Source organism: Cynoglossus semilaevis, chromosome 14, assembly GCF_000523025.1.
Source record: "Cynoglossus semilaevis isolate Cse_v1.0 chromosome 14, Cse_v1.0, whole genome shotgun sequence".
NCBI classification, from domain to species: domain Eukaryota; kingdom Metazoa; phylum Chordata; class Actinopteri; order Pleuronectiformes; family Cynoglossidae; genus Cynoglossus; species Cynoglossus semilaevis.
The window spans coordinates 2,414,294-2,442,202 of NC_024320.1; the positions used below are offsets into that span (position 1 = coordinate 2,414,294).

Consider the following 27,909-nt stretch of genomic DNA (forward strand, 5'->3'; position numbering starts at 1 on the left):
CACTGAATAGAAAATACATAACATTAAGCTTTTGACATTACTGATTTTCCTAAAAACATGTAAAATATACACCAGGACCGGCTTTAGGTGGTATTACACTTTTAGCTTGTCAACATATTCATTCAAATAAGTCAGATTACTTGAAAAAAACTACTATGACCCATTTAAAAAGAGTGGGCGGATTTCGAAACTTGCTCCCCCCCCAAAAAAATTTAATCATTTTTTATTTTATTTAATTTAAATATTTTATTGGAGGGGGGGGGGGGTCTAATTAAAGAATATCAATTTTGCGGGTGATTCCTGCACACTGAATGTTTTACCATGGTCCACAGTGGGTTAGAGGGTAGCTGCCGCTCACCGGAAATGAAATTTCACAAGAAATTCTAGTTTACGAGCAGTCCACAAAGGCAGCATCAGAAACCGTCAGATTCACTTCACACGTCGACATCCATCACACACACTGTGGAGAGGCAGTGAAGTCACAGAGGCAGTGAAACCCAGGCTCCAGGTTTCGAGTCCACGTTCCAGGCGTGCCGCTCCTCCGTTGCGCTCTGCTGCAGGCTTTCCTCTCTCCAATAGCGGCGTGGGAGAGATGCGACATCTCGGCGGTGAAGAAGCAGGAGACGATCATCAGCAAACACCTGAGAGCAGCGACTGAGTTTGTTTCTCTGCCGTCAGAGTAGAAGGGTGAGTGACACCTTCCTGGAGATTCCGTCCATCTGTCTCGGCGTCGAAGGCTTTGGTTTCTGTATTTGTTTAGTTGCTTCAGTTGTTGCTGCGGTTTCTTCTTGACTTCTCTTCATCAGCAGGATGAGTCATAGCTGAGATCTGCTGAGGAGCTCAGTGTCTGCAGCCTCCATGGTCTGGTGTTGGTGCGTGTGCGTGTGTGTGTGTGCGCGCGCGTGCAAATGATGGACCTAACATGGAAACATTTATCTCGGCTTCCAGTTATTACAGAAAAGTAGTTCTTCATAATGCGGAATATGTTCTGGATCATTTTAGCAAAAAAATCTTCAGCAAAAGTGTTGCGTATTTTCAGGCTAACTTTTAGTTACAAGAGTCTAAGGCTACCATTACCTCTAACTTATCTGATCTATAATCCCAAACATTCCAGATTGTGTGTAAACTCAATTTCACAGTGTTGTCTACACAGTAAAAGAGACCATAGATGGAAACCTAGCCACATGTAACCCACACCGCATCACTCGTGTCTAAAATTTACTATCACACAACCCGAGACATTTGACATTTTTGACCACCCGTGACTCACAACCCCTGAAAGTAAAACACATCCGCCTTCACTGTGGAATCCCGTTGTTTTTACGGAAAAGAAACTGACAGCTGTGGTTGCAAAATAAATCTGTTAAAAAATATGGTAAACAAACATCATACGCAGGGCAGAAACAAAGAAGGGTATATTGTCAGGTACAATGGTTCGAGCCACACTCGGCATGAACCGTCGTGAAGAAAAGCAGGGTCGTCCTAAAAAGAAAACCAACTAATTAAAGTAAAATTACAATTAAAAAAAATATTTAATTCCTATTCCTGAAACGGTTTTGTAGATTTGCTTTTTTGACCTTAGACAAAAAGAACTAACTACACACAACGATGGTGGCGGTCAAATACACTTGTTCCCTCTGTACGTCGACTGCCAGGCACGTGTCCTCCACATAACAGAACGTTGCATTTTCCTTCTCATCAAAGCAGGAGAGCAGAAGCAGCATCATCGTCTCTTTGAGCTCTTTAGAGCAGCCATGCAGCTCTCACCTTGTCATTTGTCTTTGTTAGAGCCTGCAGGAACTTTTTACTCTTTGTCACACAAATCATATTTATGTAGTCCAGGAGCCGTTTCCCCTTAAGATCCACATTCGGTGTGGCCCACAATCCTGACCAATCCCCCGCCTTAACCATGGACTTGGATGTTGTCCCCTTTCCAGTGACTGCATCAATTCTTTTAAGAACTTACGCCATGGTATGCTAAAGTGATGTTCCCAGTCTATGTCAGGGATTTGGCAGGTGTTGGAAGAGGTTGAAGGTGAACTTGTGGGTGAAAACGATTTTTTAAAATGTTTTTTGTATTACAATTTTTCTCTGTTTAAACTGCAATAATCTGTAAATTCTACAAAGAACTTGGACTCTTTTAACATGTTCTGTAACCATAACAGTTGTGTTTGGTTTTGTAATTTTACAAAAAAAATACAGTAAATGAAACATAGCTCCGTAGTATTTACATTTTTTTGACGTGGTGATTTATAGCTCCGTAGTATTTACATTTTTTTTGACGTGGTGATTTTACAGCACTTTGCTGTTAATTTCACAAACTGTGTACAAATACATTTCATGGCTAGAAAACCCAAGCAGAATGTATTTTATAGTTGTTGTTTAAAAAAAACAAACAAAAAACGTATCAATAAAAACAAAAGAAAAAAGATTCATGTAAAACTTAAAAATAGAAATTATATCAAATGTAGCTAGAGGGCTCCATCGCTGACATCTGCCTTAATTACGATTTTGCTTGGGGTTTTTATGTATCAACAGCAAACAACAAACACTGTTTAAACAGATGCTCTGGTAAAAAAACCAAATCAGATTTATTGGCTCATTGGTTTCAGTTTGTACGATGGGGAAAAGACGCAAAATGTTTTTGTTGTTGTTGTTGTTGTTGTTGTTGTGATAATCCCCACCATTTGTGTCAGTGAAGGACCCTTGGCAGTTAAAGGTAGAAGACAGCAACACAGTGTGGTTTCACAGTTAGTGTGGCACGTTCAGTTGTGATACATGCATGAGAGATTGTCATGGGTTCTTTCTTCTCCTCTATTCTTTTTCTTTGCGTAGTGTTTGTCGTCTCATAAATCACTTTGTCAGCAAACACACAGCAGGCCAAGGATAATTAGTGGAAATTCTCTTTATTAGTTTGCTGATGCACTGGTGTCGGTTACTTTATTGTTTCACGTCTTCATCATCAATCCACGATGATGAAACTAATGGAAAAAATGGATTGTGTTGGTGACCTCAGAGCTCAGCCTTGGTTATTACTATTTAATGTGCATTGGTTGATGTTGTTCCACTAGTGTAAAAATGAAGAGATATTAAGTGTAACTTTGTTTGAAGACCCCTGGATCAGTGTTCCCTCTAATTTTTTTTATTTGTCTCGGTATACACACAAGCTCTCTGAGCACACTGAGGACCACTATGACCAACATCAGAAGTACACGCTGTGCCCACACACCGGTATCACACTTGTTTAAAACCTGGATCTTATCAAGTTACATGGATTATTAAAATAATTAAATTAAAACAGAAATGTCCATTAGGTTACTTTTAATGTAAGTAATTCAGCCCACTTAGAATGAAAAAGACCAAAATCTTGTTGTTCATCAGACGTGTAGTATGTTATATGTGAGTGTCCTGCATTTGGCTAAGGTGAAGTCCAGTTGTGGTTTGGGTGAGGGTCTTGCTCTGGAGGAAATGAGACATATGCACCTAACATAACACTTTGTAAACATTAAAACACATTCACAATTTGCACAATGACGTGTGTTGTAGCTTGTGATACAGTGTAAATTTCTGTAAAACTGTGTGTGCAAAATATAATTACACAGTTTTTTATTAGCATTCATACTACCCATAAATTATCTCGTAGTAACAGCATTTAATTATAAATATCCATAAATGAAAAACCTTGAGAAATGTCACTAAAAAAAATGCACAAATCTAACTTAAATTTGACCTTATTTTTTCACGTCTGTTGATGGCAAAGTCGTTTGCTACTTTCTTTCTTTCTTACTCTAAAAAGAAAACAATCTAAAAAACCCAGTTTTACCACTTGTTCTTTGACTTGGTGCGTGGACGTGTCGCTTCCCGTTCGTTAGCATTTAGCATTTATGTCTTTTGATTCAGCCGCACTGTTGTTAACTAGCTAACCTGTACGGTGCTAGGTACATGGCGCTCATGGACAGGGCACATATGAAAGCACTGTCAATGGTATGATTGGCTGTGTAGCGTAAGTGAACCATCTCATATCATTGGCTGGACACCTGTAATGATGTATCTCACTGAGTGACATTATTTTTCGCATCAATGGTTAATAAAATGAATACCTACAACACAGTTTATGTTGAATTTTATTTTATGCGCTGCACAGATTTTCTTGTGCGCTGAGAATGTTTGAGGAGTGCGCAATTGCGCACGTGCGCAGCTTAGAAGGACAATTGCCTTGGACTAAAAGTTAGCGTTAATTGCTAATAATATGCTAACTTAAAAGTTATTAACATTCCGACTGGGACAGTAAATTACACAGGAAAGACAAGAGATCAGAGGTGTCTTCTCACTGACTTTAGAGCTGAGCTCAGTCATTAGCATCTGATGTGCGTCTTTTGGCGTGTGGTAGAATTATAGATGAGAAGCTGAACGGTAGTCAAAATATAACTGAATGTTTGCTTCTTGGTTGACCTACCTGAAACAACAGACGTAAAGGAGGTCGAAGGGGACGAGAAATTGAAGAAAAAAGGAATGTATTGCTTGCTGTATTTTTTTTCTATACTGTGCATCTGTATATTTATACTTGAAGCCTCTACTTACCCATTCATCTTACCAATACAGTGTTTACTGCTTATCTGTACATCTTATAAAATAGCAAACAATTAGTAGTACTTTAAGGTACGATAAAACTTTAGCAGAACGTCGTTAAACTTCATCAAAATGTGGCTAAAAAAATCTTGAAAAGGAACTACATACAGAACTATGCCAAAGTGTTCAAAAAAAGTAGTTGAGGTTTATCAGAAAAGTAAAGTGTGAAAAAAAAAAAGACTAGAAATACTTAGAGGTGTGCTAAAAATACACATTTGTTAACAGGAAAGTTTCGGAGACTGGCCCCTGAGTGTGAGAATCAATTGCTAAAAACAGACTGTAAATTAGACAGAACACACATTCTGAGTATTTTATATGTTCTATATATTATATCTAGAGTATTCTTTTCTCCTAGCACCAGCATTTGATCATGATTCTGTCGTCGTTCTTCACCCTCTTTACTTTGCGTTTCCAGTGCAGAATTAGAGTAGAACTATTTTGAGGCCCGGATTCACCCTGATGAGTGTGGAGCATCAATCACACAGAAGTGGGCGGTTCATTATTAAAAAGCCTTCTGAGATCCTGAGCTGACTGTGAGGGGATACCCCCTAGACAGGGAGGCTACAAACCATTTTATCATGGTTCGAATGGGAAGAGAAACAGACTAGGGTTCATCCTAAAGGAAGAGTATGTAAAAAATGTGGTAGAGGTGAAACGAGAGTCAGACAGGTTGGTGTGTGAAGGTAGAAATAGAAGGAGTGATGATTAATGTTGTTAGTGGTTATTGCCCCACAGGTGGGCTGTGAGTTGGAAGAAAAGGAGAAGTTCTGGAAGGAGCTAGATTATATGATAGAGTATCCCCAGGGGAGAGAGAGTGGTGATTGGAGCAGACTTTAATGGTCATGTAGGGGAAGGGAACATTTTTATCTGTGGAGTTGGTTTTAGAAAAAACAGAAAAAACAAAATGTCACCTCCTGAACTTTTTAATCGGAGAAGCAAAAATCTGGATGTACCTGACACGCAGGGACAGGTTACAGGGTGGGGCCGATCCTTGATGGTGTGGTCCTGTGGAGGCAAAGAGGCAACTGAGGCTTCCTCTTCTCCTGCTCCTATTCCTTCTCTTTTTCTTCTTTTCCTCGTCTTCTCTTCTTTCACCTCTTCCTTCTTCTCCTACTCCTCCTTCTTTTTTCATCATTGTGTAAACGTGACGTTTTGTAACAATCCTCTGGCATGTTTGTTGAGGGTAGATTTCAAGTCCTGTCTTTGGCTGGGATGATTCTGTCTGACCTTCTACCACTGGCACTGCTCTTCCTACCCAGCATGCCCTTGTCTTCTACTCCCTCTGTGTCACTGTGTCACCTCCTCACCCCCTCCTCCTTCTCCTCCTCTTCCTCCTGACACCCACCCGCTGGTTATTGAGCAGGAATCAGCCTCCCTAACATGATTAATGCATAGATCACATCTCCACCTGGTACTCCTACCCCTGCTTCTCCCCCTCCTCCTCCATCACTACTCAGTTTCCCCAGAGCTCGGTCTGGGAGTAGAATTAGGTTCCAGTGATGGAGATGGTTCTTGGCAGGCGTGATGTGGTGGTGGAGTTAAAGCGCTGCTGCTGCTCCTCATAGCCAACAAAGTCAACAAGTTTTTTTTTTTTTAATTTTCATATCGGGGTGGAATAAATTAATGAGGATCGGGATGAACGTTGTGATTAGTTTTGGCTGAGACTGATTTCGTCAGTTGACGGTTTTCAGCAGGGGCAGTGCAGATGGAAGATGTCGTGGACAGTGGGTGTCGGTGGAATTCGTTACTCTGACAAACACTTAGAGAACACATAATCCAATAAGAATATCTATGATGTTGTGAACCTGCAGTATTTCGACACTAATTACCATATATTATAGAGAGTCACGACAAGGACTTTTTTCAACCGATAACTATCAAATTCTCTTGGTTGGTACTGATACATATACATATACTAGAAAAAAAACCTTTTCTTTTTAATAAATACTGTCAATAAGACATTTTGCTTGTGTTGACATAAGCAGAAGTGCTGAGATCTATCCAAAGTTGTCCTCCAACATGGCAAACAAAAAAAACCAAACAGAGAATAGAACATTTGTGTTTTAACTCCAATTAGCAATTTGAAAACCACCTTAACTAAACAAGTAAACACTTAAGAGAATAACTATTTATTTAAATATCTGCTGTGTTGGTTGAAAAAAAAAAAAAAAGAAACGCGTGTTTTGAGCGTGTGGGATGGACTGATTGAGTGACGATCAGATGTGTCTACGATTAGGCCGGAGGATCGATAATGAGGGATGTTTCAATGGATGCTAAATCCTCTTGGCAGCACTTTCGCCCTCCCTCAGACTCACCCTTTTATTCTCCCTCGTATATAAACTGGCATTACAGCCTCTCGTGACTCGTCACGTCGTACAGCTTTAACGACGGGGGATAAATTCCGTAAATTTTGTTGTACACATCAGGGACAACAGTAGACTAAACATGAAGCCTCTAAAATTGTTTTCGTTCGATATGTCCTTCCAAACACGTTTAAGCAACTTCACTTTAGGCTCATATAATACAATTTATATGACCACAAGGCAATAATATTTGACTTCTTGACGTCCTGCTGGGCAACTGAAACCAGAAGTTGCTTTGCAGAGCAAACGGCTCCCTGAATCATGCAGAAGTCCAGGGAGAAATGGACTAGTTTTATGGTTGGTTGGTTGGTTTTAATAAGCAGCTATACAGGAGGTGTTCATTTCCTGCTGCTTTATGTTCTTAGTTAAATGTGGGTTTTTTTTTTTTTTGTTGCAAAAATGTGTTTGCTGTCCGTTCTTATGAAAGTAAGAAAAGTGACCAATAAACTGGGCCTAAAGGATAATTACATTTTTAATTAAATGTAATATTCAGATAAATGTATTTGTTATTTCTCAGTTGGACCATAGATTATCTAGAGGTTAGGACCGTAGACGATCCGTGGTTCTAACCCTAACCACTGTACAAATGACCCTTTGTAAAACCACTGCGTCTCAAACCCATACAGGGTTTTAGATCATGTCATAACAACCAATAAACAAACCCATACAGGGTTTTAGATCATGTCTTACCAAAATGCAGAGAAACAACCAATAAAAAACAACATTCTTAGTTTTTTTTTAAGTTAGCGTAAATACTTTTATTTTGAAAAAAAAAAATAGATCCCTGTCGTATTTTACACATATTGTATAATATGATATGAATAGCTTGAAATAAAAAAAAAAGATCCCTGTCGTATTTTACACATACTGTATAATATGATATGAGTAGCTTGAAACAGGACCAATATGATAATTATGAAATAAAACCCACAATCAAATGTCAATGAATTTGCAGTGCTTGCTGCAGGAGAGACAGTTAAGGGTGTAGTAAAGGTGGGGGGAGTTTAAAAACCAAGGGATGGAGTGAACTGTGACAGAAGAACAGCAACAAAGTTGAAAGATCAGGTGTCAGCAGCAACTGGAGCTGGTGCTCTTAGTTGGATATGGAACTTTGGTGGCAGTACTTCGTGGTAATACTGCCACCACTGCTGCTATCCCCCTCCTCGCCCCCGACCCTCCCAAGACAGCAGCAGCTTGGACGTCAACAGCTTCTGTGACTTCTCACTGATCCCAGCCTTTGTCTCATCTTTCATTCATTTTCAGGATGAATCAACTCTTTTTTTTCTACCTGCACGCCCCCATGTTTCACTGTAGGAACTTCTCTTTAGATGTTACTCAGGAGAAAATGACTCATGACTCCTTCTCTTTCTCTGTCCTCCGAGAGTGTAGTGCAGATTCTTTTTTTTTTTTTTTTTTTTTGCGTCATACAGACTTTGATGCAGAGCTGCAGAGGCAGAACCTTCACTCAGTCTCTCTAGTTCTAAACCAAACCTACTCTTAAACTCCTTTATGACTTCTTTTATTCAAATTTTAAATCTTTTCTTTCTTTCTGACAGACACTCAGAGACATCTTGAATTGAATTTCCCCCTTGACTTTTTGTGATTTGGCGCCAACGTTGTGCCAGTGTGGGAGGAAATGGTGTGTGTTTGAGAGGAGGACAAATCATTCATACATTTCTTTAGGACCCAATGGTATTTTTTTTAAGATGCACGGCTACATATTGTCGGTAAGCATTTTAGCATTAAAGATCGCAACCACAATTTCAGGAGGAAGGAGCTATTGTGGCCTTTAACAGCCTTACATTTAAATTCTATTGTATATCTGCTCCTTGTGGCACTTTGGCCCAGAGACAATGTCTCTGTCATTGGTGTGGAACCCCAGGGTTCACCTCCTGGGCAAATTCAAATCCCGGTTAGGGTGGTTGGTACCTTCCAGTGGACTCACCACCCGCAGGAAGGTTTAGGGTGGCTGGTACGGTGCAGTGTGATTTGGGTGGAGACTGTTGCCCCCGTGACCCGGTAACGGATAAGCGGATGAAAATGGATGGATGGATCTGCTCCTTGTCCTTGGTATTTGTCCAACATCCTCAAAAACGTGTCCATTTTATGCTAGCATTACCAACTTGGGTCAGTTGGTAGAGTCAGATTTTGTGTGTAGCTGCAACAGCTGCTCCGAGCTGCCGAACCGGCGACAGCAAAAACAAAAATGAGAATGAATGAATTTATGATTAATGTTGTTGTCAGATTTTAATTTTACAACGCCTTCAACCAACCAGTTTTTTGCCAGTCTCTTGTTAAACATTTATAGCATTGGACAATATGCTACTTTACGTTTAATTAGTTAATTCCTTCGGTGCCCTCCCCTGGGGGGCACGTCCCCCGTTTTGGGAACATTTGTACTATCTGACAATGGTTGTCACGATACCAGAATTTCAGTGGTCAATACCAATACCTGTGAATTTCAGCGATTCTCGATACTTACTGAATACCAGGATAAGAATAAAAATATTGTTTAAAATTGTCAAGATTTTTTTTTAGATATTTAAGATCACTTCATCATCTTTTTTGCGCAGAATTTTAATTGCAGTACCAGCTGCAAAGAGGTAACTTTACATTTGAAAAACAACAGCAGTGGCCCAAAGCCTCCCACTATAAAAAAAGCCCAAACAATACTGCACTAATAAATGAAACTCAATCACCTTGCATTCTCTAATCAACATACATACATTTCAGAGGCACAATATGCATGTCGCTATTTGTTGATGCAAATATATCTCCACATATGACTACTACTATCTGGTTGCTTACTATATACTGATGGTACCGGGAAAAAGCAGCTATCTATGTTTTTTTTTTTGCGTGTTGGCGTCGACTTGATACCAGGCATCTCCCACCTTCTAAACAACAAACAGAGCTCTGATTGGACATCACCCCTTCAAGATTTCTTTGTCACACTTTTATTAGTTGACGTGTGCATTAATAATTTTTGCCATTTAGCTCCACATAACTCACTGTTCTGTAGGTCAAGGAAAGTTGTTGACTGTGCCTTTGAGCAAAATTATGTGAAGTGACCAAATATAATTCCTTGAGTTTTGCATCAGTGCGGATGGTGCTGTTGACAGACAAAGTTCCTGATGTCATGGCGATTGGATGTAAGGTCCTGTTTGTAAATGATGGAAAGGGCAGAAGGTTTGAACCTTCCTAGAGAAACATTTGTTTCTTCTTCATCAGTTGCTGACAGGGAGTGAGGGAGTGCAGTGGTCATGCGACCACTGAGTCGTGACCACAAACTCTTTACACTTGGGAACCCCACCCCCATCCAACCCTCCAATACCACCTCCTCCTCCACCTCCTGCTCTTCTACTTCCTCCTCTTCTCCTTCTTCACCTTCTCTCTCCTTCCTTGACTTCTGTCTCCGTCACCAGGCAACTGGCTCTTCCACCCGCTCTCTTTTTATCTCACCATTTTAGCCACCCGTAACTTGTCCATCATTTCCCAGCTTTCCTGGCGTCTTCTGCTTTGACGCATTAAAAACATGTAGCATTGATTTCTCACTTGGTACTTTCTACCACTGAGTAAATGTCAGACCGTGGTTGATTCCAACTCCCTTCCTCCTCCGTCCACATCTCTCTCTTTCTCTCTTTCTCTTCTTTCTCATTAGCATGGCAGAGACCTGCACTTTCGGATGAGATGAGATTCTCAGCCCACTAACCACACTCTTACTCCTGCTCTTGCAGATCCTCTCGAGTAGTTTCTCAGGAGGAATCCATTATTTATGGTGCGGGTCGTGTAGAGATGAATCCAGTGAATTCATCACTTCAGTTTACAGCCACTTATTTATTTATTTATAACCTCCAGACTCCAGTAGGACCTTATATTAACCTTATTTATCAAGTGTACATTTTTAGGTTCCCTCCAAGACAGAAGTGTTGACATTAATATTTAAAGAATATAAACCATTTGTTAACAACAAATTATTATAATATAAGACTTTTCTAAATTCTTTGTGGACGTTTTTTTAAACATTTAAAGCATTAAGACTACATCTGTGGTGGTTTTATCACCTTGACGTTTGACACAATTATATTCAACATCAAAATATATCCTGTGATGTTATAACAAAAGTACAAATTATGTAAATTATCTAAAGTATTACCAGTGATGAACTTAAAATGATCCTAATGGTCCTAAAATGATGTGGACTCTCTTTATTGTTTTTTTTTTTTTTTTGTGTTTACATTTCGTGAAATCGACCGTTCTGAAATATATTTGTCAACTTTTCACGACTCTCCAGCAGTCAAGTACTTTTAGCTTGTTTTAACCCAAACCTTGCTTCATTTTTAACTTTTGTTCTATACGTTGAAATAAATCTGAGCTATTTATTTTAAGAAAATGCATATCGTGAGGTTATCGGTAGTATTTCAATTCGGGGTGTGGGGAGGCATTGGCAGGAGTGAGATTTTGTGTGTGGGAAGGGATGGGCAACGCACCGCGTGGGGCTGCTACTGCACGCCCCCTGCAATGGCCTTTCGGACGCTCTAGTCTGACCCTAATTCAAGGCCAACTCTCGTCACCAGAAAGACACAGTTGTAAAGTTGACTTGTTTCCTCCCTTGTTGTGGTTGAAGAGTTCTGTTAGGCAACTGGACGTGTCATTTTGGCCTAACAGAACTCATCAACCTTGACCATGACCTGGATGAATGAGAATCTTCACAGACATGTCTCCCTTGCGTTTGTGCCTTTCTTTCCTCAACAAAAAGTCATTTTGTTGTTTAATTAAATGAGACAAGGCTGATCTTCTGAATCTCTGCAGATCAACGAGTCCTTCATTGGTTTACGTCAGGTTCCTGCAGTGTTATTTTTTTTTTTCATAGCAGTTTAACTAGGGCTGGTGTAAAAGGCAGACTAGAGACCAAGGTCTCTGTGAATCCTGGGCAGAAAAAGAGAAAAAGAGAATTATTAGTTGAAAGACAATTCCTCGTCCAACTGCGACGCCATCTCTGCTTTTGTTATGTAAGTTTGAAGGTGGTTGAATAGACACAGGGGTGCGTGGAACCCAAGAGTCAGCGTCTTCTCACAGCCTTAGCAGAGACACGCTTGTTCTGGATACACTGGACTCAGTTAGGCTTGTTCTTCACTGAGTCACGCAGTGGAGAGCAGAAGGTTTTAGTGCCGGATCATCATGTCTGCAGGTCAGTGTGAATGGACACACACATGCAACCAGACAGTGTTTCTGTTGTCTGTGGGTAAGCCAACGTCGCTTCAGTCAACACATTTTTGACAATTTAGTTTGACGCGATCGTTTTTACACAGATATATATATATATAATAGAAATCATACTGATGGCCACCACCGCTATGATTGGATCAGAGAATCTTTCGGCTCATGATTCATTATTCCCGCAAGGCAATTTAGGGGCAAAATGCAGCACATTATATAAAGATGTAAGGTACTGATTCATTCGAATATCCACACTCGCTTTCACTGGGGGTTTGAGGCAGCAAATGATCAGTTCGTAGATATTTTTGTTCCTGTTTGTTAGATTTTAAATTGAGCTTGGAATCGTTTGGGGAAAAAAAAATGTATCTTTTCCTCATGTTTCTCTCCAGGCTTGAATTTAAACCTTTGACCCTTTGCTTACAAGCAGTTGGGTTTAGTTGTTGTTCTTGTTGTTTTGTTTTGTGTGTGTGTGTCTGTGCTCCAGTCTGTGGGTAAACCACATTCCTATTGTGTGTTTTTAACGTGGCGGTAATTAAAACTGCATGACTGAACCATTGTTTCTTAGGAGCTCAGCAGAAACCCCTCCGCTGCTGCTACAGATACAAGGAAAGGAGTTTAGTTATAGAGACAGATTATGTAGAGAAATGGAAAAATAAATAAATAGAAAAAGAAAAGAGTTATTTTACAAAACTCTTTGCACTGATTTAACTAGGCCTGCAATTGAAAACTGAAATAATTATGGAATGTATTACTTTAATGACAGAGTTGCTAAATAATAATAATAGTTGTTGTTGAAATCCTGTCTGCTGGGGAGGCTGTAGTCTGTACAGAGTCATAGTCAAAGCCGCTGTTTGATCTTATCTTAGTTTTGCTCCACTAACCTTTTACATGTCTCTGCATTTACCTATTAAACAAATCAGGCGGAACTGGATGAAAGACTGAACTGTGTACTGAAGAGGCAGTCCAAAAAACAAAACAAAAACTAAATTACTCTGGTGTTGGAGACCAACATCATCTCCTGCTGCCACTTTTGCATCACCCAGGTGTAGGTGTTTTTTTCTTCTTCTGTTATTTATGGTTGTTTGGCCTTTATACCTCAACTAAAGGTCACCGAGTGAGCTGCTGATGTTTCCCCCCGGTGTTGACACATGGAGACTCCAGAGCAGCTGAGACAGGTCTTCAGCTGCTCTGACGTTTGAAGTTTTCACAGCACCACATCACTGTCTAAATTATTATATCAGATATAACTTCAGTATAAATAAAAATACTGCAGGAGGAAACAGAAAAACACGGTTTAATTGAAACAGCTTGAAATCAGACACTTATCAGTGGCACTGATATCTTCATTAGTTTCATTAAACACGATGATGTGATCATCAGAGCCTCAACCTTCTACTTCAGTGCTGTGAGAAAGTTAACTCCCACAAACTCATTTATTCTCCCTTTGCATACGTCGATAGATGCATCCGTCCCAAATGTCACTGTCAACATAATCTACTCATTGGGTATTTATGTTTGACATGGTTGTAAAACAATGAATCCACTGGAGGCAGAGTTGAGTTTGGACACTGACACAGATAAAACCTAAAAAAAAAAAAAACATTATATATTTCTATACTTTTTATTTATTTATTTATTTTGACCAAGATCATGCAAAAAAAAAAAAACGTATTTTCCAGACTACAAGTCGCACCTTTTTTCATCCTTTGCCTTGGTTTGCAACTTCTATCAAAATATCATTTTACATGTTTCTTATTTTAACACTGATAGCCACCAGAGGGCACTCTAGGCTTATGTAGCAGTATTTGCTACTCCTGTACCACTGAAAAATTACATGTTCATTATTTTCACACTGATAGCCGCTAGAGGGCACTCGATTTATACTTCGGCGCGACATATACCGTATTTTTCGGACCATAAGGCGCACCGCATTATAAGGCGCACTATCAATGAACGGGAATATTTTCATACATAAGGCGCACCGGGTTATAAGGCACATTAAGCGAAGCAAAACAGTCAGCGAAACAATCAAGTGGAACAATCAAGCATGCTTAGATCCCTCTCGTCATTATCCGAGTCAGTCTCGTTGCTGTTAATTAGTTGTTCAGTGATGATTCGACATTTGAGACTGATACCTTAGCCCAGTCCTCCACGAGGCATTGGCAGATAGTGGTGTAATTTGTCCTCTGATACCTTAGCCCAGTCATCCACGATGCATTGGCAGATAGTGGCGTTATCTGCCCCGCGTTGCCTTCCTGTCTTGGTGAATGTGTTTGCCTTCTGTCATCCAATGCTCCTACGCAGCTCGCAATTTAACTTTGAACGCCCTGTTAACACCAATATTTAGAGGGTGGAATTCTTTAGTTTATCCACCCGGAATGATGGCAAGCCCCAAATTAGTTTGCTTCACTTGGGTTTTGACAATATTGGTGCGATGGGCGCGCATGGAGTCGCAGATCAATAGGGACGGAGATTTGTGGAAAAGTGTAGTGACCTAAGTTGGACACTGGAGGGCGCTGTTGTTGTTCGCCCCTCCAGAATCAGGAGATTGTCACTGTTTTTGTTCTGGGTGGTCACCTTATTGTTGTTTTGATCAGTGCGGAACTGCGGATGTTGTTTTGCAGAAAGAGTTTGTGTTTTTCCTGTATCGATTAAGAAATAAAAAGAGTTTTTGACCACGAAAAAATCGACAACCATGCGTCTGAGTCATCCTGCATCGAACCATACATCGACAATACAAAAACACAACACAGACCCTTCGGGTGTGTGGAGACACAACACGACGTTGCACGAATTTGGGTTACACAGCCATACTGTAACAGTTGTTGCTGAGCATCTTCTAATTGTGATAACAGAGTTAAACGTCAATGTTGGCTCCCAGTGTGTTTCAGTTGTGTGCCATCATGTGTGATGTGCTGTGTGGTTTGGCTTTATAAAATCGGTTTGAGGTCAGTAAGCGCAACCAAAAGTAATACATAAGGCGCACCGGGTTATAAGGTGCATGGTCGATTTTTGAGAAAATCAAAGGCTTTTAAGTGCGCCTTATAGTGTGGAAAATACGCTATATGTTTATGTTTCTTATTCGTTATGTATTTTTTTGGCTGGTGCGACGTATACTCTGGAGTGTTTTCTTCATGAACTCAAATGAAAATATCGGGATTACAGATTACATATTGAGATTAAAGAAGCCAAATGGTGACGATGTGATTAATGCTCTTGTCTCACAGAGGGAAAATCTCCAATGAGTTCTCATTGAGTCCTTTTATGTGTTTTCTCCAGTTACCCCGGTTTCTTCTCATACTTTAAAACATGCAGGATTAGGTTCAATCTTATTTGACTGCGGTGTGAATGATAGTGCAAGTGTATGCTGAGTTTATTGAGGATGCATCGATACCAGTTTTTGCGCCGGTACAGGTCCAGCTCCGTAACAGATTCTCACCAAAACCAGCTGCTCATTGTTGCATGCTGTCTGACTGCAGTTCAGTGTCTCGTTGTCCTCATGGTAGTTCATTTAAGTAAGTCAACAATGTCAGCAGTTTGGAGGAATGTTAACATCAGGGACGAAGACGGGAGACAGACCGATCAGTTCTTTTCTGACAGGAACTATTTAATAACGGTTGAAGACCCCAGCCTCAGCTCTGAATACACCAGTGTCTCTTCTCAGTTTAACCCCCCAATGGACAGATGAGGAGCCTACACCTCACCAAGTCCCAAAGTTGTTCAGACTTATTTAACCAACGTTGTCTTCATTTGTTTATTCAAACATTGAAACAGTTTTCACACCGTTTACGTCACAGACGTTGTTCACTGGAGAGACAGTGTTTCCAATGGAAATGTTCTGTTGGTGTCAAAGCTCTGCTCACTTTCTGTTCAGCTGACTGTGTTAACCACCGTATGGCTGTTTCAGTTTGAAGATTTTTCATCACACCTACACACTGCATGTCACCCTGGTGCCTACAGAGCTGTTGATTGCATATTTATTTAAACCCAATCTAAAGAAGGGTTAGTACTTTTGGCAAGCACACAAATGAAAACACCCCTTCATTAATGGGTGTGGCATGGTACAACGGGACAAGACTAATCTGAACTAATCACAAATTTGAATGTAAGCTGTGGATGTTTTTTGTTGCCAAATGTGAGCTAGGTTTGGCTACATCCCGCCCCCCCATGAAATCCTTAAAAGTGGTAAAAGAAAAATAAATGAATCATGTGTTAAAAAAATAAATAAAACTGACCACTTTCTGGAGAAGCCCTTTCTTTACCCCCCCTTATTTGACTTATTAGGGGCCAAAATGGTCCTGTGCTTGCAACTCAATTCCTGATCCCTGCAACATAGTTCCTGCTGTGGGCTATTGCCCCAGCTCCTATATCAGAAATGCACCATTAAAGCTTAAATCGCCCTCAGTCTTCAGTAAGGTATTTTCCTTCCGTTCTCTTAGATCAGTGGTTCTCAACCTTTTTCTACTCTGTACCCCCGGAGAAAACATTGAGCTCTCTGAGTACCCCCATGATAACCCCATGATTTCGTGCTGCCTGTTCTTACATGAGCACCAGACTTGCATTGCAGCAAAAAAAAAAAACATAATTTAATAAAGTAAATAAATAAAAAGACCAGACATCCTATTTCATAATCTCACAAGTAGCTACACATTTTTTCTAAATTTTTCCAAACGTACCACTAGAGAGCGGTCATGTACCATTGGTGGTACGCGTGCCACAGTTTGAGAACCACTGCCTTAGCCAACCACAGCTCATCAGAGTCATCCCTCCCCTGCAAGCAGTCAGCTGGTCATGAGAGGGAGGGGCCTAGTTGTTGCTGATTTGCCTCCAGCTGACTGGAGTCAGTCCTTAACTAGTCAGCCTCACTCTCTTTGTCAGTCCACCAGCCTGTCAGTCGGTCAGCCAGCCAGATAGTCAGTCAGTCAGTCAGTCAGTCAGTCCATATCATCTGTCAGTCAGTCAGATCATCAGTTGTTAGGTGTAGATGTGGGGCTGCTGCTCCTGTTGCTTCAGTTTTCCCTCAACTGTTAAATCGTCGAAGGATCAACCAAGGTGAGAAGTTGTCTCTTCAGAACGTTTGTTGGGTCATGTTTGCTGCCGTTGTGTGTAACAGGGATTGTACAGGTTCTAACAGTTTAGTGCAGTTGCTTTCATGCGCCGCCTGTGGAATGTGTTCACACCCTTTTCTACAAGTTGTTAACTGCTGTTAAGTGTGTCTGTGCTGCTCTGAGCTGCTTCATCCCAGCTGTGGAGCAGCAGGACACAGACACTCTCTGGCCTGCGCTCCGTCTTATCACTATTTAAATTTCACGACAGAACCACAGTATGTTTGGCGCTGATACAATCAGCTCGAATATTTCTTATTTGCCTCTGTTGCTGTTGGGGTGTTTATTGTTTCTTCTGTGGTCAGAAACCAAAGGAAACGAATTGGAGTGCAGACTTTAGCAACATTTTCTGGGTTCAGCCACAATTCCTCGTGACTGTTTTTTTTTTTCTAACCTCACAGCAGAAGTAGCAGTATGTTGTGCTGTGGCAGGGGTGTCAAACATACGGCCCGTGAGCCAAAACCGGTCCGTTTATTGAATTTTGAAAATAAAAAAAATACACACTCAGTATAAAAACATTATATGTATATTTAATTAAATATGAATATTTATCTAATGTACTGAAGGGGACAAAGACTGACTTTTTGTCGTTTATAGGTAATTATGTTATGATTGTACTGGTCCAGCCCGCTTGACATCTAATTAGGATGTATGTGGCCCCTGAACCCAAATGAGTTTGACACCCATGAGTGTGAGTTAGAGGAACAAGTTTATAACTGGTGGTTAAACCCCGGCCCTGACGCAGGTGTGGGAAGCAGACCCCAAAACAAGGCACATTTGAAAGCTCATGGCTCCATGTTTCATAGATGGGGTCCGAAGAAGTGTAGTAATTTCCCTAAAGGTATGAAAAGAGAGAGACATATAAAGAGTCAGCGACATCCTGATTGTTCCTGTACATCTTTATTATTTATTAGTCCTACAGCGGGGTCAGGTTCTTAGAGCCTTACGTTCAGTTAGGTCATCTTTTCAACAACTCGTCGATTTAGACAAGGGTTGGATTGTTCTAGGTTGATTATTAATGATCTTCAACCTCCTGTCAACTCAACCACAGAAAAGTAATGGCAACAATAGAGAGCCACAACCACATTTTTACCATTTTCCTCACAAGATCACATGCTGCCACCAGAACTGCACCATTTAGAGTGAAAATTCGAAGGCCACCAAATCTCACATGTTCTTCGCCCGGGCATGTTTCCACATGTCTGATTAGATAGGTTCAGCCCTCGAACTGAACTGTAGTCTGGACTAAACCTGCTCTTACTAAAAGACCTGGTGGTTAAGGTTAGATTATCGCTTCTCATTATTAGGGTTTCTACTGCCTGGAGAATAAATTGTTGTAGAATCAGGACCGATAGTAAATTAAAACTTTGGCTCTTGATGAGGAGGTGCTAAAAGGCAGTGAGTCGTAATATGAATTCTTGCAATCTTTCAATTTAATCAGTTTTTTTTTTTTTTGGCCATAGCAGTTGCAGGATAGCCCTCATGATTGGACAATTGCTGGTCTGAATCCCATGACCATCAGGAGTTCTGTATGTTGAGTAGGTACCATAAACCGGCTCCACCCTCCAGGCACGTTTAAGTGCAGACAAATGCTACAGTGGGCTGCACTATGAATCACAGGGGTGTTTTCTCTCTCTTTTTTTTTAAATACAAAGGACAAATTTCATGATGTAAAGGAAAATACATCGACTAAAAGCATTCCCATTTCTTTTGGACAGTTGAGTTTCCCCTGTAGCAAGAAAACAAAAACCAGTTCAAAAGCCGTAACTTCCTATTTCCCAACCAGACTGTTTTTGTAAAACAAAAAAAACAAACCCGAGTTTTTCTCAGTTGCTGTAGTTGTGTTTTTGACAGGAGATTTCTGTGCCGAAAACAAAAAAGCCTTTGGCTTTGTTTAAACACTGGATCTTTAAACAGGTTTGACTGCACTTTATGTCACCTCAGCAGTGTGTGGTTTAAGGTTCTGTCATCAGCTGCAGGCCCTGATGTCCCTGCTACCTGAATGTTTTATTTTCTAATTAAAATTATTATTGAATGCTGTTGACACGTCCCTGACACGGAAATCACATGAGAGAGAGAGACAGAGAGAGTGAGTGAGTAAGGGAGAGAGAGAGAGAGAGTGAGTGAGTAAGGGAGAGTGTGTGTGTGTGTGTGAGGCTCAAGCCAAAGGAAAATGTCAACAGGCACAAACAAAATAGTTTTGCTAAGCAGCTTTAAAGGCACAGTTCAGTTTTTTTCCCCCTAACATGTTGACAACGTGACGGGTTGTTCTGTCTGTCTGTCTGTCCGTCTGTTCGTCTGTTCGTCTGTCTGTCTGTCTGTCTATCCATCCATGCATCTATCCGAAGGCTTTGAGAAGATGGCAATGATGTGTTGCTTTAATATATCCATAAAACTTAATGCAGTGAGTAGATTCATTGAAGATTATTAGACCAAATTGTTATATTTTAGTTCGAGGGATATGTAAATGGTAGTACAAAAATAAAAAATTGAACAGTTACAAGGTGCACAAACGACTACAGAGAACATACTGGGGTTTGGTGTTTTTTTTAGCTTAAACAAAGCTGAAACTAAGCCAAAATACACCGATAACACACAAGGTAGTTCAGAAATATTCATAAATAATGTATAAAGAAAAGACACACAAACGCGATGATTCATGTAATCAAAATGACTTAGATGTTGTCAAAAAGTTGGCCAAGTTTATTTGAGAAGGTAGAAGTGTTTAAAGATATTGAAAATAAGCCGCAGTTTTCAAATATTTGCAAAATATTACAAACGCATGGCAAAAGTAAAGTAAGAACTCACCGCTTCCTAACCCCCAAGGGGAAAGAAGAACAATTCAGGTCAGAGTATTTCTCCATTGTCCTACTTTTAGCAAGATAACTAAAGATCAGCCAGAGGAGCTGAGAAATAAAACAAGAACAACTAAATCTTATGAGCTAGTAGATTAATAGCTACATATGTGAAATTAAATCATTAATGGAATGCCTCTAGTGCAGATGTGGGCAAAATTCCATGACAGATGATATGTGATGTGATCTAGAAATCATTTTGGGTGGAGAAACGGCTGCATATATCCGTATCGGTATATATTGGATCTGGAAACAAAGTTTTTGGTCAATATCAGTATATCAGACATTGTTAGCTATTATTGGACATCCCTAAAAATAATACGGACCCTTAAGAAATACATTTATAACTTAATATCTGTGTTTATTTGCAGTATCCTTTATTTATCAAAAAACAACTTTTTTGTTTATTTTTATTTTTTGCATGCTATGATGACGAACCTGTATCCTCAGCTCACATGGACCTGTCTACTTTAACTGGATTCTTGTCACCATCTCAAATGTCTTCAGTCTGAAATGCTGAAAGGTTTGAGGAAGGAAACCTGAAGGGTACTGCACAAATTAGATCATCGGCAGACAACCTCTGTCCACGTTAGCGGTTATTGATGGTCGACTGTGGAGAATAGATTGGTGAAGACAACGAAAGCAGAGCCTCAGTTGGAACAGGTGGAAAAGAGAATTAGTGAATTGTCTGATTGGTTTAAAGTGATGCTGAGTCCAGAGCAGTCAGACATAAAGGTCACTGACAAATGCCTGCTGACCTTTGTGTGAAGGTAATGGATATTTGTTTAGAAGGAGATAGTGTTTTTGTTTCTTTGTATTTCTTTACAGTGGAACTTCAGCTTTTTTCACTTCCAGCTTTCACTAAACAAAGATGTTTTTTTTAATAAACAGTTAAGCCTTTCCTCCAGGGACACATTGTTTTTTTGCTCTTTGTTTTCTGGCACAAATGAAGAAAGGAACAAGGTTATTGACAAAAGCTTTTGTACTCCTCTTTGTTCCCTGTCCATTCCACTCAAAGACCACTTTGATTAGGGCAGGCCAATATATCGAGTTTTTACAATTTATCAATACATTTTTATGTGCAACATTTTTTTTTCTCTGTCTGTCTTTTACTTTTCCTTAGTCTGCAAATATATTTGTCCTCAAGAGGAAGCGTTTATTGCTCTGTTTTTCATTTTGACGAGTGTCCTTCTAAATATATTTTGTATTATGTTGCTTTGCTGTATTTTGATAAAATTCCATTTGGGGAAAAAACATGTGAAATCGCTTTTGGCTGATACTTTTGTTTTTTGGAAGGAAGTGAAAACTGTGAAGTCCAAATTGTCTTCTGTTTGTATTTAAAAAAAAACAAAACAACTGACGACTTGAAAACCAAATAAGTCAACAGCTTGTTAATGAAAATGAATACCGTAATTTCTGGACTATAAGCTGCTATTCTTTTCACATGCTTTGTTTCAACTTAAACAATGATGTGGGTAATTTATTTTTAACGGCTATTTCATACCGCTAGCTACCAGTGACTTTTTTTTGGTAGGCTACTGTGTGTTATATTAGTAGCGTATGTCGGTCTGTGAATGGCTGTGTGTATATGTGCATTGGGGATGAGAGAGAGAACGTTAGGTAAAGTTGAGAGTAGTTTGAGCCCTGTCTCGTTGAAGCGTCACTTGGTTATACAGGAGCTGTTAAAACTCTGTTTATGTTCTGTTGTGTCCCTGTTTCTGTTTACCTTTGCTGCGGACAAGCACAACGTGGAGCAATGAACCGGAGCTAATGTTAGCTTGCCTCCTGGAGCAGATCACTACGTCTCCCCTGTTCATTCCAATACGGTCTGCGCTCCGAAGCAGGAAAGAGCTGACGTGTAACAAGCCGTTCAGAAAGAAGCATTTATTTATGTATTAGTTTTTTCTTTTTAAATTTAGTGGGCGCCGCCTATATTCAGATGCACTCAATAGTCTGGAAATTACGGTAACTGTTTCTGTCAGGCATTTCTGAATAAGAGAATCAAATCTTTTTTTATATGTTCGTTGTCAAAAGAAGCAATGCTTGAGAAGGTTTTAAGAATTTAAGATTAGCGCCCTTCAGTGGTTTTATGCCTGCCGTCTTCACTTTCTGCACTTTGTTTCTGTTAAAACTGTGTTGCTTCGGTCTAATCTCATACTTGCAGAGGAGGAGGAGGTGAAGAACCTCCTTCCTCAGAGATACTGTGATACTCGTGACATCACTGTCACCGTTTCACAAGACCAGCTCTCTCTGTGATTTAGTTCTTCACTGTTGTGCCTCTACAGAAGACACGGTGGTTGCAAACAGGAAAATCATGATCTAATCTCAGTCATCAGATCAGTACATCCGTAGTTATTGACAACACAACTGCTTCTCTCTGCTGCATGTTTCTTCTTTCCTCCCCTAGATGTCCCTCTGTTTCTCTCTCTCTCTCTCTCTCTCGCTCACTCTCTTTCTGTAGTGTAGACAGTCATATATCCTTAATGTCTGTTTTATGGTTTTGTTCTTACTGGTTGAATTGCCATAATGCGGACCAAGAAGTCCTCTGCTCGCTGTTTCTTTTTAAAAGACCCTATTGTAAATGGCAGTGTTTAGTGCTCCTGCCCTACAGCAAGAACATCAACGGTTTGATTCCAGGTGCTAACTGAGGGCTTGTCTGTACGTATATTGTTGTGTACATGTTTTTTTTGTTTTCCAGAATCTGCACCAAAACAAATCCCATGAATACATTTGAAAAACATACTATGTACTAAGTACATTCATGCCATGCCCAACTGACAAGTTTTATTGACATTTTTTTTTTGTCATGAGATTATTTAACAACAAAAATTGATACAAAAACCCCCCAAAAGCTGCTTGGGTAGTGCATAATGTCACAATTTTGTTAATTGGTTGTCCTAACATTGAACAGGAAGGTCGGGTCAGGAGCAGATAGATGGAGCGTTCATGGGAACTTGCATAAAGGCTAACATGCTAAAATGCTTTTTTTTATCATTTTCTACGCTATCTATTGCGGAAAAGTGGGTATTGCAGGGAAAAGACAGAAGTGTAATGATAATATAAATAAATTGTATAATTTGGAAAAGTTTGGCGGGCCGGGTTATAAAGCTGAACAGGCCGCATCCAGCCCCCATGCCTGGTCTAGACCTGTGTCAACATTTTGATTCCAGTATTTGATAACTGTCCCTTCTGCAAATACGCATGGGTAAAGTGTGGTACTAGTCCAAGCTATTCCATAACGATTCCAGTATTTGATAACTGTCCCTTCCGCAAATACGCATGGGTAAAGTACCACCTCCAAGTCCAAGCTATTCCATAAGCTAATATTTGCTGTAACTTCTTATATATCATTTCCCAAAACACAGTTAGTTTTTGTTTACAGTTGCAGAAAATGGGAGAGTTGTCTATATTGAAAGATTCTTCAGTGCAGCCTCACTCACAATGTGCGACTTGGTGGATGAGTGATGGGTTTTCCCACATTTTGAGCCATTCCTCATCTGAAATTCCCATGTTAACTTCCTTCCTCCCGTTTCATCTCAATATAATAAATTAAATGTGTGTTGTTAGTATTAAATCCTTTATGTAACGATGATATTATTTGTTACTTCCCTGATATGCTTTAACTAGGATTTGGATGATATCATTCCGTGAAAGAATCCAACCAAACTTCCTTTTTTTTTCTAGTAGTCCCTTATTTACTGTAAAAGTACCTAAATATTTCATATGGATCTAAATCAAGTCTTCTAAGATTTTCAAAACTCAGCTTTCCTTCAAGTCTTCTAAGATTTTCAAAACTCACCAGCTTCCATTGTTTGCTAACCCACTCGAGGCAGTTATTCCTTTTACAACCCATTTCTTATATCTTTTGTCTTTTTTTTTTTTTTGCCGGAGAGAATTTGCTATTGTAAGCTATTCATTTTAATACTTTTATATCGTTCTGGATCTGGTGTTTTAATGGCAATTTTACCTTCTTGCTTTCAAAAGGACATGTTACTCACTGACCACACATTGGGCCACTTTGAGGTTTTATTTGGGCTGCACGTGGCCCTCCAGCCATTATTTGATTAGACATGCTAAACTGACCCAAGGTGTCCATGTGAGTGTGGATGGGTGTGGTCTAAATGTGACCTGTGATGAAGTGGAAAACAGTAATGGTGGTTGGGGGCGGGGGGTCAGACAGAGGGGGTTTCCAGCTCTGGGTGTTTTTTTGCACCAATACCAAAAAGAAGTTTTAAATTCAAAGCCAAGACACAGTGAATTACCACTGATGTTTTCTCTCTTCGCTGATTCAATTCACATACATTACATGACGTAACCTTTCCCAGCTTTGTGCTCTGTTCTGTGGTGTGAGTCCTGTGCTGTCAGCTGACTAAACTACTGTCGACCGGTTTACCCTGGGGGAGTCGTGACTGATGGACTCATCACACTGCAGACATTTCTAGTTTTCCACCAGTGGCCACAAAACATCAATGGGGTCAGACCTTCTTCCCTGTCTAACCCCCATCTCAATCCCCCTGAGGGCTTTGTCAATAACAGCACAGACGAATGGTAAATGTGCGAGAGAAATGAAGAAAGAAATGAGGAAGGTGTAAGATGAAATAAATGACTTTAATTCTATTGTCAATGAAGGGGTGTAAATGAAACGCTCCAAATTAAGTAACCAATAATCAAACCACCAGTTGACCTAGGTGTCCATTACATTATTTAATCTCTTTGTCTGTCTGTGGGTTGGGTTAATCCAACATAGTAAAAAAGGAGGGTGTACTGAAGACAGATTGTAACCTGTGAAACGGGGCGCTCTGAAAACACCCCTATCAGCACTTGGTACTTTCCTCCGGTTAAAATGAACAGACCAAAAAAAAAATTTAAAAAAATCGACCAATCAGAATCAGAACATATTGACCAATAAATCAAACCAAGAAATGATTGTATATATATTTAATTAATTTTAGAAATGACTTAAGAATCCCAACTTCCTCAGGAGCAACATTATTCTAGGTTGAAAAATGGAACTTTGTGTAACAAAACGTGACTGTCGTTTTCACTATGACATGTTGGTTTCTAGTAAGTGATGTCACTGGTAATGTCCTTTAAATTACCCGTAAACACGTGAGCCGGGACTCACGTTTCCCTTTCCAGTCTGGACTATTTAAAGCAGTTGCTACTTTAACAAACCAGATTACTTATCAAATTGTGCAAATCGGTTGTGACTTGGTTAACCTGTTTGTCAAAGGACAGTGCCCCCCATTCTCCCATGTGTTGGTACTGCGAGGAGGTCAGAGCTTCTGCTAAAGGGCGGCTCACGTTGTGATAAAGGCCCTGGTGCTCTGAGCCCTCTCTCAGCTGAGTGAATTAGAGTCTCATGATCTGCTCAGTAAATATATAACATTTAGCCTGCAGACAAAGACGGCAGAGCAACCACAGCTCACTGGGTGATTTCACATGATGACACTGACGGTCAGCTCATGGGAGTGTTAGCGTAACAGAGACACTGTGTAGAATTGCAGTCATGACGGTGTAAAACTGTGATCTATTGTTTAGCCCACGTTTACTTGAAAGTAACTGTTTCTATTAATCTGGGCTGGACATTGGAGTCACTGAGTGCTTGAATATATATGGATATATTATATATGGAATATGTAGAGGTTTGCTCATGTTGGTCTTTTGTTGAATGTAGTGTCCCTTCAACCTAAACCCCAAGCCCTTGCACACGTGACAGACCTTACGAACGTCTTGCTGGAAAAGCGAGCGTTCTACCCACATTAGCCACAATGTAGCCCACTTTTAGACCTGATTTTAAAGCTCCACCTTCTTTATTGACTTGTGTTGTTCAAAGGAGTAAATAAATAATCATATGGATCCGTTTTTTTTTAATTAATTGTAATTAATAATAATTTATTTATTATTTTTTATATTTTTACTGTCTATTGCAGAGGTTCCCAAAGTGAGGGCCGCGCCCCCTGGGGGGGTGCACAGTGCCGTTGCAGGGGGGAACACGGCTGGAACCCACACCCCCTGCGAATTGAAATACTATTGAGAACCTGATAACATGTATATTTTTATCTGTACAAACCACTGTATGATTTGCTGCCACCTAGTGACTGGAGGCTTGTAATCATTCAAGCATTGCAACAGTGGTACACTTATGTCCAGCTTGCCGTATCCCATTGGAAGCCCCTCACGTACTCCCTGGCACTGCCCCCCCCACTATTTGAGAAGTACTGGTCTATAGTAATGTACACGGTTTTCAAAGTCTTCGAAGAAGTTCACTTTAAGTGCAGAGAACAGAGAAGTCCACTGTTTGTCCACTTCATCATTTTCATGGTTGCAGAGGGAGTAATCCCACCAGACACCTAAGGGTCACCTATGGAGACCAACAACTATTCACACTCATATTCACACATGAAAAAGTTAACCTAACCCTACATGGCTCTGGGCTGTGAGAGGAAACTGGAGTACCTGGAGAAAACCCACCTCATGCAGGGTGAGCAGGAGGAAAAGCATTAAGTTATTCTGGGAATGGAACTGGTGATCTTACTGTTAAGGCAAGAACACTAACCACTGCTCCAGTGTGTGCTCTTCAGTAGTTTTCTTTGAATGTTTTTAGGAGAAATTGAGAATCTCAGGAGGAGCATGGGGAGGGTGGGTGAGGGTTCTGGGAATTGAACAACCTTGTGATCCTGCATCCATAACTCAGGCCTGGAAGTTGGTGAAAACCCAGACTCAAAGACAAACATTATGCTTTCTCCACATCAGCTTCTTGGCCATCTCATTCATTTATTTTTGCTCATCGTCATCCAACCTCGGAGCTGCAGTATTTCCTCTGTGTTCACCTGCCTTCTCTTGTTTCTTGCAGGTTCTTATTGCTCTCATCATTATGACTGATGGGGATTATGACTACCTTATAAAGCTCCTGGCTCTGGGGGACTCCGGCGTGGGAAAGACCACCTTCCTGTACCGATACACAGACAACAAGTTCAATCCTAAGTTCATCACCACAGTCGGCATCGACTTCAGGGAAAAAAGAGTGGTGAGTCACGGAAGTCTCACAAAGTTGTTCGGACGTCGGCTAACTACAGCTGTTATCTCTCAAGTTTGAAAACTTTAAAGGGTTTTACTTCCTGCCACTTGTCTACATGGTTAGAGCTTTCATAAATACAGTGAATTTTAGGGGACAGAATTTTTTTGAAAAGTGTGACTCACAAATACTGATTTTTCCTGATTTCGATTTCTCTGCACCCGACGTTCTGTCGAATTTATCTTGTTCTATTGTTCTGTAGAACAAAACAATATCTCCATCCAAAAATAATTACATCGAGGGCAATTGGACGAAGTAGGCTTCTTCAGTTCTGGATGAGCAGTGAAACGCCTTCAAGAAATCTACTACGTCCAGTTGACCTCAATTTAACTACTTTTGGATTATGTTTTTTTTCTTGTCCTAAAAACAAAAGATTAAATTATTTCAAAATTAAATTACGTTAATGACATGTTGTCTTTAAAACAAATATGGCTGAGTGATTATGAAAAAAGATTATTTGGGTCAATGTTTACGTCACGCTTCTTTAAACCAATTACTCATTGACTCTGGAAACGTGTGTGTTTGCGTGTGTGTGTTTTTCTTCACAGGTTTACACAGCAGCCAGCCCTAATGGCATGACCACAGGGAAAACTTTCAAGGTTCACCTTCAGCTCTGGGACACAGCTGGACAAGAGAGGTGAGACCAGAGTCCATGAAGT

The 27,909-nt window shown here is 40.2% G+C and overlaps 1 protein-coding gene across 2 annotated transcripts; it reads left to right on the forward strand.

The window, feature by feature from the left end:
• The first annotated feature begins 253 nt into the window (after positions 1-253).
• On the forward strand, positions 254-27,909 carry LOC103389106 (ras-related protein Rab-27B-like). Of its 2 annotated transcripts, none has more exons than XM_025062714.1 (3): positions 254-687; positions 27,029-27,202; positions 27,799-27,909. In XM_025062714.1, exons 2-3 carry the CDS (start codon positions 27,050-27,052, stop codon positions 27,889-27,891), a joined length of 246 nt encoding a protein of 81 aa, XP_024918482.1. In that variant the 5' UTR covers positions 254-687; positions 27,029-27,049; the 3' UTR covers positions 27,892-27,909. The 2 variants fall into 2 exon arrangements, with proteins under 2 accessions (XP_024918482.1, XP_024918481.1); XM_025062713.1 differs by lacking the exon at positions 254-687 and adding an exon at positions 17,107-17,264.

Coding starts and splice junctions, on each gene's coding strand:
- LOC103389106 (XM_025062714.1), top strand. CDS start 27,050: ATGACTGATGGGGATTATGACTACCTTATAAAGCTCCTGGCTCTGGGG. Junction 27,203..27,798: donor ACTTCAGGGAAAAAAGAGTG/GTGAGTCACGGA, acceptor TTTTCTTCACAG/GTTTACACAGCAGCCAGCCC.